This window comes from Hakea prostrata, chromosome 2 (assembly GCF_041222555.1).
Source record: "Hakea prostrata isolate BN-2017 chromosome 2, UWA_Hpros_2, whole genome shotgun sequence".
Lineage (NCBI taxonomy): Eukaryota > Viridiplantae > Streptophyta > Magnoliopsida > Proteales > Proteaceae > Hakea > Hakea prostrata.
Window position 1 is genome coordinate 69,878,883 of NC_142601.1, and position 12,464 is coordinate 69,891,346.

At 38.6% G+C, this 12,464-nt stretch overlaps 2 protein-coding genes, 1 non-coding gene and 1 pseudogene across 4 annotated transcripts; 2 read left to right on the top strand and 2 right to left on the bottom strand.

The window, feature by feature from the left end:
* Positions 1 to 1,855: 1,855 nt before the first annotated feature.
* Positions 1,856 to 2,854, bottom strand: LOC149026153 (oil body-associated protein 2A-like). The gene is made up of 4 exons (XM_089143257.1): positions 2,578 to 2,854; positions 2,409 to 2,491; positions 2,209 to 2,323; positions 1,856 to 2,112 (listed from the first exon to the last, which is right to left on the bottom strand). The coding sequence occupies exons 1-4, from the start codon at positions 2,852 to 2,854 to the stop codon at positions 1,856 to 1,858; spliced, it is 732 nt and encodes a 243-aa protein (XP_088999383.1).
* A 419-nt stretch (positions 2,855 to 3,273) lies between these two features.
* Positions 3,274 to 3,353, top strand: TRNAL-UAG (transfer RNA leucine (anticodon UAG)). The gene has a single exon. It is a non-coding gene; the product is annotated as a tRNA-Leu (tRNA).
* A 502-nt stretch (positions 3,354 to 3,855) lies between these two features.
* LOC149026155 (inositol polyphosphate multikinase beta-like) lies at positions 3,856 to 6,500 on the bottom strand (annotated as a pseudogene). Its single transcript, XR_016171819.1, has 2 exons — positions 5,237 to 6,500; positions 3,856 to 5,094 (listed from the first exon to the last, which is right to left on the bottom strand). The product of XR_016171819.1 is annotated as an inositol polyphosphate multikinase beta-like (transcript).
* Positions 6,501 to 9,073: 2,573 nt separating this feature from the next.
* On the top strand, positions 9,074 to 10,946 carry RLP29 (receptor like protein 29). The gene has a single exon (XM_089143258.1). The coding sequence runs from the start codon at positions 9,236 to 9,238 to the stop codon at positions 10,655 to 10,657; it is 1,422 nt and encodes a 473-aa protein (XP_088999384.1). The 5' UTR covers positions 9,074 to 9,235; the 3' UTR covers positions 10,658 to 10,946.
* Positions 10,947 to 12,464: the final 1,518 nt, after the last annotated feature.

The window sequence follows — 12,464 nt, forward strand, 5'->3', positions numbered from 1 at the left end:
AGCAAGACAATATGACCAAATGACTAAATTTCACTTTCTAAATGTACCCGACACGAGGAACCATGTGTAATCAAAATTTTACTCATGATCGAGTCTTTCCCTCATGCTATATTTCGACCTGTCGCTGGGGGGTGACACGACATATACAATTTATCGGCGATATATTGCCACCGATCGAAAAGTTGAGGAAACACCTGCAACCACCACCAGGTCCACCACCACCGGCGATGATCGAAAGTCTGTGGAGCTTGTGAAGACCAAACAGTCAAAAACCTACAACGATGGAGTTGACGGTGTCATCGTGATAGTTAATCGATTCCAAGCATTTCGAATCGGAGACTCGCCACACTTTTTAGGGTTTTATGAAACACCTGCAACCACCACCACCACCGGCGACGACAAATAGTTCCTCTTGTTAAGAGATGAAATCGATCAAGAAATGAAAATGGAACAATTGAAATTGAAATCGTATTGCATGCTTGTTTGGGCTGTGTGCAGAGATTCTCATTACGGTTTGTTCAGGTATTCTTGTCTTTATTCAAAGGTAAAGGTAGAGTTGAATGTTTCAAAAGGAAAATTGAAGGGTGAGAAGGGGTTTGCAGCGTTTGCTACCAAGCTGGCGATGGCGACTCATTCAGAACTCCAAATGGCGAGCGATGCAGATCTCCGACTCCTATAGACCCAAAAAATCTAAAAGGAACTTGTTTCTTCTGATTTTCACAATCAAATCTCTAAATTGGCTTTCAATTGTAAACCCTAGCACACCCACACCCACACGCGCTCGCTTCTCCGACGTTACCTAATTTTGGCCGAGAAGATCCAGGAGTGTCCAATGATGTGAAAGGCGGTTTATTTGGTGTGAGAGCTGAACTGAGAAGATGGAGCAACAATATCACCGAAACCATGGAGAACTAAAAGTCGTCCGAAATTTCTCGGCTTTAAACCAACCACTACTCCCACCCCATACTATTTCGTCTACTAAACTAACCCCTTAAGATTAGGGTAATACAAATTATAAAATATTTTATTAATATTAAATGTTTAACAAAATTCATAAAAATCAAACAAAAGTACTCGATATTCTAAAGCCAAAATTATAAGTTTGGAAATGAATATTTTGAAAATGAATAAAAATCATATCAACATTAGATCTCACCTAAATTTCCTCCCAAGGAGAAGTATGGTTTCAAACTGGTCTCCATTTTGAATAGGAGGAATGGGCTATGTTAATGTGCCTTTAGATAATCCATATTTTCTAAATACTGTCCATATAGCTGAAACATGAGTAAAATAAATTTCAAACAATTTAAATAATAAAAAACAGATATCAAACAATTTAAAATAATAAAAAATTATTATAATTGAGAATGATAATTAATAAAAAAAATTTTAAAAAAAAACCCTTAATAATCTCAATAATTAAAGAGTTAAAAAAATATGATAATCGCCTTAATTAAAAATTTAAGCTTTCTTATTCGTCGGATTCAGATTCGATCCATCCTAATGATCATGATAAAGGCCTGCACAAACCGCCTTGTGTGTGTACGAGTACTCTTAGATGAAATCAATCGCTTGAAAGAAAACAAGAGAACAACTTTGCCCACCGGCCTTACGAACTGATTTAAAAAAAACAAAATGCTTTCTTTTTTTGAGAGGGATGAGATGAGACAAACAACAAAACTTTTTCAAGGAAATTTAAAATAAACATGTCCACCTTTGCCTTTACAGCCCACTTACATACAACATGAACATCTATAGATATGCCGATCCTAGGGACAACAGAACTCTACCCGAGTAGCAGACCCACATAATTACCTAGTCCCCGTTACACCAAAACAACCAAAAAGCCTACCATTCAAGGAAATGGAGCATTGCGCTTCATCTCAGTCTGTTGAATATCGACGGCGAAGCCCTTCCCAGTTTTTTTCCAGTAATCCGCAGCCGGATTAATCACCAATGGCTCCTCAACATCCACCCTTGATCTAATCAGATCTTCACTTGAAACGCCGTACTTACTGTTCCGTTTATGCAGTAGCTCCGGCTTCACCAGCCCCAGGTTCACCCCTTGTGGTGACATCATCAACGATGGTGCTCCCAACGGTAGCACGTCACCTACACCGCCACCACAATGAATCTCAAAAACCAAAATTACAAAAATACCCTCCCATATGTTCACGAAATAACCAAAAAAGATAACCACAACCTTACCTCTATCAACCTGCCACGTACACCAAAACTTCCCGTAGGTCTTAGCCAGGTTCTGGAGCTCCGTCTTCTGTAGCATCTCTGGGACCCGCGGACTGATCCAAGCACCAGATTTAATCTGAACCGTCCAAAATACTGTATAAGTTGTCTATTAACATAAAGAGAGGGGATCACCGGATCAGACACGGGGGAAGATAACCCACCTCGTAAGCATGAGAATGCCACAGCTTCTGCTCCTCGGGCGGAAGATTCTCGAAGATCCTGTCCGATACGATGTACTCAACTCCTGTTCATCGTTCGATTGGAATAATGAGATCTTACGGCCTATAAGAGAGAGTGGCAGTGGCAGTAATATCTATGTATATAAATTACCAATGAGGCGAGCAGTGGAAGAGTCGGAATCGTAAACGGCACATTGGAGAAAGTCCTGGTTGAGGCGAGTCACGTAGTGATGGGTCTCGACCTGCCGAGTCATGTCGTGATTGTACATGGCGAAGGTGCAGACATGCTGTTTAAACTGCTTCACGGGCTTCAGTGACTGTAGCAACTGAGCCCCTTTATCAAGCATGTGTGTTCCGGTCGTTAATGGTTTGCCTGCAGTGGGTCCTTGGCTTGGCATAGCGCCTGGGTGTTCATCACTAGACGCCATGGATAGATAACCTCTCTCCTTTCTGTTTTGTTTTTAGGTTTCAGGTTCTTTAGAAGATGGCATGCGTGTGTGAATTTATATAGGGAAGAGGAGATGATAATGAAGGTCCACGTGTGGTGCAAATGATCCCAGAAGCATGCAAGAGCATTGACCTGGCTCATTTCATAAGCACGTGGCGAAGTTTGTGGACACTTGGACAGTTGGACTTGGTTGGGATATCTATAAAAGAGTGTGCCACAAGAGGTCCACCGAATGAAGGAAGTGTTTAGGAGAACCGGGCAGAATGGTTTTATAGTCCTTTTTGGGTAGGGTTAGTTAATTGGTTTTATAAACTCTCCAGATAAAGCTTATAATCTTTTTAATTCTTATTAGGGACAGATTAGTACTAATTTTTAGTGATAATTAATCTTAAAGCATGTGACAGTTTGGCCGAGTGGTCTAAGGCGCCAGATTTAGGCTCTGGTCCGAAAGGGCGTGGGTTCAAATCCCACAGCTGTCATTATTTTTATTCTTTTTACGATCTTTAATAGACGTCTTTGATGCCTCAGTTGGAATTTCGAACTACTTTTGGTTCTCAAGAGTCAAGACGTTCTTTTTAATGTTTCGCTTGATCAATTAACAGAGCAAATGGAGCGTCTTTTCATCCCTGATTCGAAAAGGTTAAAACGATTGGGATTCTCATACATTCCATTAGATATGAGTTCTTCAAGGTACCCTTTGATAACCTATTGGCAAGGCTTCTTGTTTTCATGCAAAAGAACATAAAAACTATTGCGGCTGGGCTGCCATTAGATTAGTTGTTGAAAACTTGAAATTCTCACATTAGTCTCAAGATTTTATTATATTAGTTTCTTCCATGTAAATAGATCTTGTAATTCCCTCGTTGATTTTCCAGCCGCAGATTCATTTAGATTTCAGTTCTCTTTGAATGCCCTTTCTTAATGTAAACTTTTCTAGTAGAAAAAGGTTTCAACTACAAATTTCCATTAAGGTGGTCGTACCATAGGGGGAGAAATGGAGCATAAAGGGCATAACAATTTGGAAAACTTAAATATTTAAGCACAGATATTCTTTTTTGGCTCATGATCAATTCCATCGGCTAGCAATAATAATGGGAGACAAGTTGCAACTAGACCATTTTGAGGATGGAACAAAAGTGCAACAGAAAGAACTAGATTACTGAATAGGCAATGGTTACCAACTTCAAATCTTACGTCCAGCCATTGAAGTATCAAGCTAATGAGATAGCTGCAGAATGCCTTGAATGATGATTACAACAACGATGCCATTAACAGAACAAAAACATAAGAACATGGCAGAACTGAATGGCTAAAGATAAAAGGGGGGGAGGGGAGTTAATTTTACTCAGGTTCCCGTGAACCGCCTTAGATGGTGCAGTCATCTGGGCTTGTTAATATCTCCGAAATAAACTTTATCAAAGAGCATAGTCCTCCCAAGAAATTATGATCAATTACACCTTTACCTTCCAAAACATGAGCAAAATCGACAAGCTTGATTTCAGCACCAGATGTCTTTCCTTCCAGTGTTGCCTGCCTGTCATAAAACATAATAACTGAGCAGGAATGGAAATGATAATCTGTTTGATCTTCAAACCATGCTTTCAACTCCAACAGTTGTGCCAGAAGCCCAGTAGAACCACCATAAACAATAGACGCCAATGAACAATCTGGATTCATATCTGAAGATGCATTCGAAGAAACAAACTTCCGCAAAACTGACCTGACATCCTCCACAGTAAAACCCTGGACACGCTTCTTGTCAGGCCTCCAGATCCCTGATTCCTCATTTTGATATACCTGCAAGCCCGATATCCTGAAACCTAAAGTCAAGCTTGTTGTTTCTTTATCCTTCTGAACACATTTTGCAATATAGTCCTCAGTCGCTTCAGGATACCAGGTTCTAGAGCCAATCTTGACATCCATTACAGATGGATGAACATAATTAGAGACAAGATCTTGCAAAACTAGGTGAGCAAGTAGACCAGATCCATCTGAGGCCTCTAGAAGCTGAGTTCCATAAAAGATGGGAAAGAATCTACGAATGTGGTCCGGGATTCTGGTGTTGGATGAAAATGAAGTGTAGAAAGCCACTTCATTGTTCCCACGTTCACCACTTTGAAGGGGCTTGCAAAAGCGGCCTGAATCATCTATCACTGGGCCAAGCTTTCCATCACCAGCTCGGTGGCCTGCAACCTGATGAGTTGGGACCCTGAGCATGATCTGACAAATCAAACCCAACAGAAAAGATTGAATTTCCTCCAATTCTCCTAACCAAAACGACTATTCAGAACAAACAAAGAAATCCAACCTGGGACAGATTACAAAATCCACTATTCTTAACCAACAAGCAAAGAAATCCAACCTGGTACAGATTACAAACCCAACGGAAAAGATTGAATTCCTACAATTCTCCTAACCAAGATGACTATTCAGAACAAGCAAAGAAATCCAACCTGGGACAGATCACAAAATTCACTATTCTTATTACATGCATGAAAAAGAAATGCAGTAGTGTAAGGAAAGAAAAAGAAAATTTTCAACAGTGTGTCTAGATTGAAGTGGAACTAATGTTTAGTGGAAGGAAAATAACAGAAGTCAAATCCCAATTCAACAAAAGCTGTCTTATTCTGGAAAACATATGGGAGATAGCATCTAAAAACTCCCAAATATGAATTAAAACAACCACTACAGTGTCACTATACCCTTTTGCAGAATCAAGTTACAAAAATAATAAGATTGTATAACACCAAGATTCACTCAGGCACAGGATCTAACAGTACCCGTGCATCAGTTCTCATCTTGCATTTCATATGCATCAACCCATTTTACAATTACTTATCCAAACTGCAATGAGATCCTAAGGAGTCCAAACCAATTATTTCTTCTGCCATATTGCAGAGACTAATTGGATTTTGTGTTCAGTAAAACTTCTCACCTTCTCTTGTAGAAGCCAGAAACAGCTTACTTGATAAAACAGGGTAAAGAGATTTAACATCAAGAGAGGTGTATCTTCACAGAAGCAAAGACAAGCAGTGAGTGACTAGCGCAAAACTATGGATACTTGAGGGGGTTAGTGGATTATGAGAACCTAACTTGCAACACCAGCATGATCTTATCCACAAACACCCAATCCAGACGCAGAAGATGGTGCAAAAAACATCTAGGTTAATCTGAAAATTAAGCTTGATTTTGAACTACATTTCAAGTATTCAATGTAAGAGCAAATATATTTTAATCAAAAGCACGGGTAAAGAAGTGTATGAATATTCAATGTATCAGACAATATGACAAACATTTACACCACTTAACAAACAAAATAAGAGGTAAACAACAGAACTATACACAATATAATAACTGAATACTTAATCTAGATTGTAACCCATAAGATTATAATATAATGAACCAAAATTACAGTACAGTAACATCATAAAACAAACATACTCGCAGAAAAAAATAAATTAAAACACCATTCATGAAAATCTTCAAGAGCAGGCCAATTGGATAAAGATTCTAAATATCTGGTTTTCCTCCGATTTTTCCTCTCTTCAGGCTTTTCTTTCCTATTTGTCGATCAAAACTTATCAGAATTCTGGAGATCAAATCCGTATTATGTCTAACGGAGAGATACTTACAGAGTCGGACAATTTTCACAATCCTTCAAAAAGGAGAAGAGGATCGGCGCTTAATACCTTTAAATGGAGCCTGGGGCCTTGCGGAGTCCCCGTTGCAAGCCTGCAACTGTTGCCGGAAGGGATAAAATCTATAGGTTTTCTGCCACCACTGATTTACGGAAGAGATTTAGAGGATTTCTGCTTTGGGATGACCAATGGAGACAAAATGGATATTTAGGTCGCGAACGTTCTTTATTGAGGAAAACTCTATTAGGAATGAATGAATATTCGTTTACCAAAAAAAAAAATTTTTTTTAAAGCGACTTGCCAAATGGATTTTGTTTTGGTTGCATTTTGGTTTTTCCTTCAGCCCGTTTTTTTTTTTTTTTTTTTTTTGATAGAAACAGGGATTGGAAAACATAAGGCTTACAATTACAGAGGTCCTGCTGGGTTAGAGTGACCCAGTCAGATGGTTTTTGAAAAATATAAATGTTTTGAGTCATGATTGAGTGATGAGACTCTTAAACTTTGTGATTTGGATATTGTCAATTTGTGTAGCAAGTTTGATTAATTTGGTTGCACTTAAAGACTACCCAAGCCTTTTGAGTAATTGGGATCCAATATTCCAGGAGGGAGTAGTTACTCCAGATGATTGTAATCTTCATGCTTTTATTCTGAGCTCCCTGAATAAGTCTTGCTAGGATTCCTTTAGTTACATTCTCTTCATTGTAGAAAATCCCTACTACTCCCTTCAGCCAATTCTACGATGTCTTTATTTTGTCCAAACCAATTTTTATGTAGAAATATAAAATAACAAATACAATGAGATTGAAATGAAATACGAAAATAATATGGCTTACAAATATTTCAAAAGCTTGTCAGCTCATAAAATGTACAAATTTGACTTCAAAAACCTTTAGAAAATATGTGGGGCTTTAGTTTCCATTTCATTTTGGTATTGTGGCTCTTAAATGTCATTAAAATTGTTTCAGTCATGCGCATGATCGTCAAGCGGAATTTTGGACCGTCGGATCTGAAATTTCAGTCGAGATTGACATTTTGATCCGAGGGTTTGAATTGTTTTTCGTGATGCATTAAATGCTCAGAATTGAAGCAATGTTCAAATGTCACCCAAATGCACCTTGGGATTTGTGCTTGAAGATTTGCTTTACCTTAATGATGGATTTCCCCCGATCCAATCAATCCAAAGAAACAACAAATCAATCTTACAGATGGTGATATGTCAAAACCAGAGGGAAAAAGAAGAGAGGACACCATGATTATCAAAATAAAGGCATGAAATTGATTAAAGTAATTCAGAAAACAGGTTGAGTGAGATTGCCAGTCATGAATGGTGATGGAAATGAGATTCCCACACTGAATTCATGAAATCTGGGCCATTTTGGTTTGCCATTCTCTTCACATGAAGATGAAGAAAGGTAGGGGACCATCATCTGGACTCAGAAAAGGAGGACAACAACCATTCTTCCTGACGGGAGTATTTCATGTGAGACTTAAGACTCCTGTCAAGTCTGTCAGTATGATTTCATTATAAAATTTAACCTTACAATTCATCTGCTTTACAAAGTGGAACTGGCCAACTGGGTTTTCCATTGGTCATGAAGTGGATTCTTCTCTTCTGCAGAAGCACTTTTCTGGTTTTCTGTAATTGGGTAATTCCCAGAAACCATAATCTCCCGTAGATGCAGGGGACTCAGAGAGAAAGAGAAGCCCTGAAACCCCTGGATGGGTGTTCATTATAGAGGACATAAAGATTCAAGATCTGTACTCTTCATGGAAATTTCATCTTTGTTGAGTTTAAGAACTGAAATTGTTCTGTTCTGAGTTACTGTAGAGTTTTCAGTTCTTGACTTTTAATTACTTCCCAATCTGACTGTCTTCAGGTTGAGAACAGACTACCATTTTTATGTTTTTGGCTTTTACGCACACCTTGTTTCTAAATTCTGATAATAAACAGAGACCTGAAAACCTAAATTGGCCATGTTTAATGCAGGTGAGAGGTGGAGTATTTGATCTTTCTTTTTTTTGGGTAATAGAACAATTTATTGAGGCAGCAAGCCAAAGTTACAGGACACAGGACTGCAACCAAGGAGTGATAAAGGCTCTGGTGGATTATTTGATCACTACTATCATTTAATATTTTAATGAATTAGCTTTCCCATGATAACCTAAGAAGATACGGATAGGTTATTGTAGGTAGGACCTACTCATTGCACGTGAAGCTTGTTACATTTATTTAATCAGTGAACTGCAGTTGAGGAGAGGAGAAACAAGGGTTGTTTGATCTTATAATAACAGGAACTGTAGTCAGTTTCATCAGCTTCTTCTTCAAGTGAGACCGGTGATTCATATAAACAGTATAATCTATAATACAAAAGTCTAACAATATAAAATAGCTTTACTTTTATCATTTTAAAGAAGAGAAGATTCCCAATTTACTGTCTTTGACTTGGGGTACATGGCCTCAGGTATGGTCCCTGGTTCTCTCTCTCTCTCTCCCTCTCTCCCTCTCTCCCTCTCTCAAATTCAGTCTATATACCTACCTGGGGTTCAAATTCTTACTCAGTGGCATGACTTAGGTCCCCACCATGCCTGCAATCATATCTTTCTAACTTCACTCTCACAAGCTATAATCTGCCTCACCTATGGAATTCATTATTAATTTTCTGAGAACTTTTGCAGTGAGCAAGCTCCATTTTTTCAGAACACCTTAGACAGTCATATAGGAAATGCTTTCCAGAATGTGTTGTTGCTCCTTCTTGCTCTCTGTAACTCTGTTTTTCCTACTTTTTTCATTACCTTGTGTTCTTTCATTCCCTACTCCTAGCCACGGAAATGGGAAGAAACAGCAGCACAATAACAACAGTAATGTCCATTCCAGTAACATGGACTACTTTGAGGTGGAAACCTTGTTTAAGGTCATGGAGATAATGTCGTCTGATAGCAACTGGAGAGTCTCGTACCCAAGTCCTTGTAAACCAGGTTCTACATGGGTTGGCTTAGAGTGCAAAGCAGGTAATGACAATCGTGTTCATGTTTCCAGGCTTGATTTTGGTACATCTCCAAACCCAAGATGCAGGAAAACTGCTATATTTCCATCTCAAATCTTTGATCTTCCCTACCTTGAATCATTGTTCTTCTTTCAGTGCTTCACTCACACTAAAACAACCATCACCATATCCCCAGGTAGGATTTCTACTTCACTGACACAGCTCAGTCTCCGATCAAATCAGGCATTTATAGGTCCCATACCACCTCAAATCTCTTCTTTAAAGTCTATTCAAGTCCTTACATTGTCTCAAAACCGCCTTCATGGACAAATACCAACAGAGATCTTCAGTTTAACCTCTCTGGTACACCTTGATTTGAGCTATAACCAACTCAGCGGCACTATTCCAAACCAGTTGGGCAGTCTCAGAAAGCTTGAAGGACTTGATTTGAGCTATAATTTGCTTACAGGTCCAATTCCAAACACAATTGGGCAACTGGGTCTTCTTCAGAAGCTCGATTTGAGTTCGAATTCTCTCAGTGGACGCATTCCTGACACCATTGAAAACCTTTATTTCTTGGCTTTTATGGCTTTGAGTAACAACAAACTGAAAGGAAGTCTTCCCACAGGCATCGATAGGTTGCAGAACCTTCAGTATCTTATCATGGACGACAATCCCATGTTCGTCCCTTTGCCATTTGAACTTGGCAGATTAGCAAAGCTTCAAGAGCTCAGGCTTGCGAATTCTGGGTTATCAGGAACCATTCCTCCAAGCTTCTCTAGGCTTTCCAACCTCAGCACTCTATCTCTACAGAACAACAGATTAACCGGTCAAATTCCTGTTACTTTAAGCAATCTCTCACACATCTATCACTTGAACCTGAGCAGGAATTTGTTGTTTGGTGTTGTTCCGTTCAATCAAATCTTTTTGCAGAGATTGGGAAGGAATTTGGATCTGAGTGGGAATCCAGGGCTTTGTTTGGACAAAACAAATGCATATGCAAGCGTAAAGATTGGAGTTGGTGTCTGTGGAAGCAACGGAGCAGGTTCTCTTGTCTATCCACCGAAGAGATCTGAAGCTCCACCTGGGTTTTCCAGATTGCTTAACGTGTTAGCTGTCTTGGGTGTCTGTGGAATGTGTCAAATGATATTCTATTTGTGAACTTGAATTCTTTATATGTCTTATTTCTCAGTTGTATCTTATTTCTCAGTTGTAATCTAGTCTCCTGTTATTCTTTTTGTGGGAAGTTGATAGTAGTACGGTTACTGCGAAAATAGCTAGAAAGGAAGCTTTGAGGTTGGCAATTGAACCACTGAAGAAATCTTGGAGACTTACAGGAAAATGGTCTCTCTTTGTTGTAAGCATTTGAGTTGGTGAAGCTGCAATTGACTACTGAATTTACCAGAAATTTGTTATTTGGGTGTCTTATCTGTGGATTAAGACGATTTAACATTACTGGTTTCTACTTTTCTTTTTCAGTCTAAAGTTTTGAACATAAGGTAAGGGTGTGAGATAATAGCCAAGTTCCGTGCCATTTCAGCTCATTTTCCTTTCATCTACCACAGAAAGGAAACAAGAACAGCTACAGTAGTGTTATGATGATGTTACATCACATTACTGCATTAACAGCCTTCCAATAAATTTGGTCAACAATGACGACGGCATTTTGGCCATATGAAAAAAAGTGAATTTCTTACTGCCAAAGCAGTACCTTAGGCATCAGTCAGATGCAGAGCAACAACTATTCATATCTAACATTACCAATTACCAAATTTGTCAGTTCAAAGCTTTGATCATCTTCAGAAACCAAACTTTGATTATCTTTAGAAAATGTTTTTAAGTATAGAACTAGTAATAAAGGAGTGGAAATCCAACATTTCTGGTCACACACAGTCTTAAGGTTCATGGCTGACCCAGAGACACAGGTGTACCATTACCAGGTTTGGGGGCCCCTCTCCTGGTAGTTACTTACATTTTCAAGTATTTCCCATGTCAAGTTAACCTCTGGTCAGCCTCTCTAGGTTTATTACTCTTTTAACTGTTTTGGGGAAGGTTGAACATTATTGTTCTGTGAAAAGAAGAAATCCAGTCACAGTGAAGGTCAGGGGGAAAATTATTTACTTCTAACTGAAATGGCTACTAAGAGATTGAAAAAATAAAAAACAGGGGAAGTAGAGAAAGTAATGCAAGAAGAGAGAACAGAGGAGACATGAACAGCAGTCCATGAACAGAGAAGGCCCCATGCACAAGGACAGTTATTTGGAATTGGAAAGCTGGAACCCACTTAAAGACCACTTGGGATACTGTTGATTGTGTACCGTTCATATCTGATTCCAATTCTATCATTTCTTATGTTTTGAATTAGTCTGTTGGTTCCCTACTACTATTTGAATATTTATAAAACAAAATGGTCTTCCTATTCATTTTCTAAACAAAGAAGGTTTGATGCACGAGGGGAAGCTTTTCCAACCAGGGATTGGGAATTTTGGTCATTTCACCCATCTATTGTCTCCTTTGTTTGCTATAGCATGGGAATCTAGTATCATGTGATTTTTTTCGATCTAACTGTTGTGATCACAACGACAAGCCATCAGATTTGAAAAAGCCATACGAAAAATATCCATTACATATTATAAGGGGATCTGAAAAGAAAAGGAGAAAATCTATTGAGAATAAATGTAGAAATCTTTACCAAATTTTTTTGGGTTCGTTCATAATGATCATAGCAACCCTTATGCCAAAGTTCATTGCGATAAAATTATGTGGAGTAAGATAGGAGGAAAATTGAATGAGCATTAAATGCCGATATGGTGTAGAGACTTGAGAATATTAATGACTAGGGATTTTACTATTCCATAGAATAGTTCCCCAGTCAAAGTTCACTAAACAATGGCCACGGAGAAACAATCTCAAAATATAAGACCGTTTGAATTTGACCAAAAGAAAATAAAATTCAAAGAATTCATTT

Bases quoted from the DNA above. Each gene is read 5' to 3' on its own strand.
- LOC149026153 (XM_089143257.1), bottom strand. From the start codon at position 2,854: ATGGCGTCTAGTGATGAACACCCAGGCGCTATGCCAAGCCAAGGACCC. The intron at 2,492-2,577 runs GTAATTTATATA...AACGATGAACAG, and splicing joins TTCCACTGCTCGCCTCATTG to GAGTTGAGTACATCGTATCG. The intron at 2,324-2,408 runs GTGGGTTATCTT...TGGACGGTTCAG, and splicing joins GGCATTCTCATGCTTACGAG to ATTAAATCTGGTGCTTGGAT.
- RLP29 (XM_089143258.1), top strand. From the start codon at position 9,236: ATGCTTTCCAGAATGTGTTGTTGCTCCTTCTTGCTCTCTGTAACTCTG.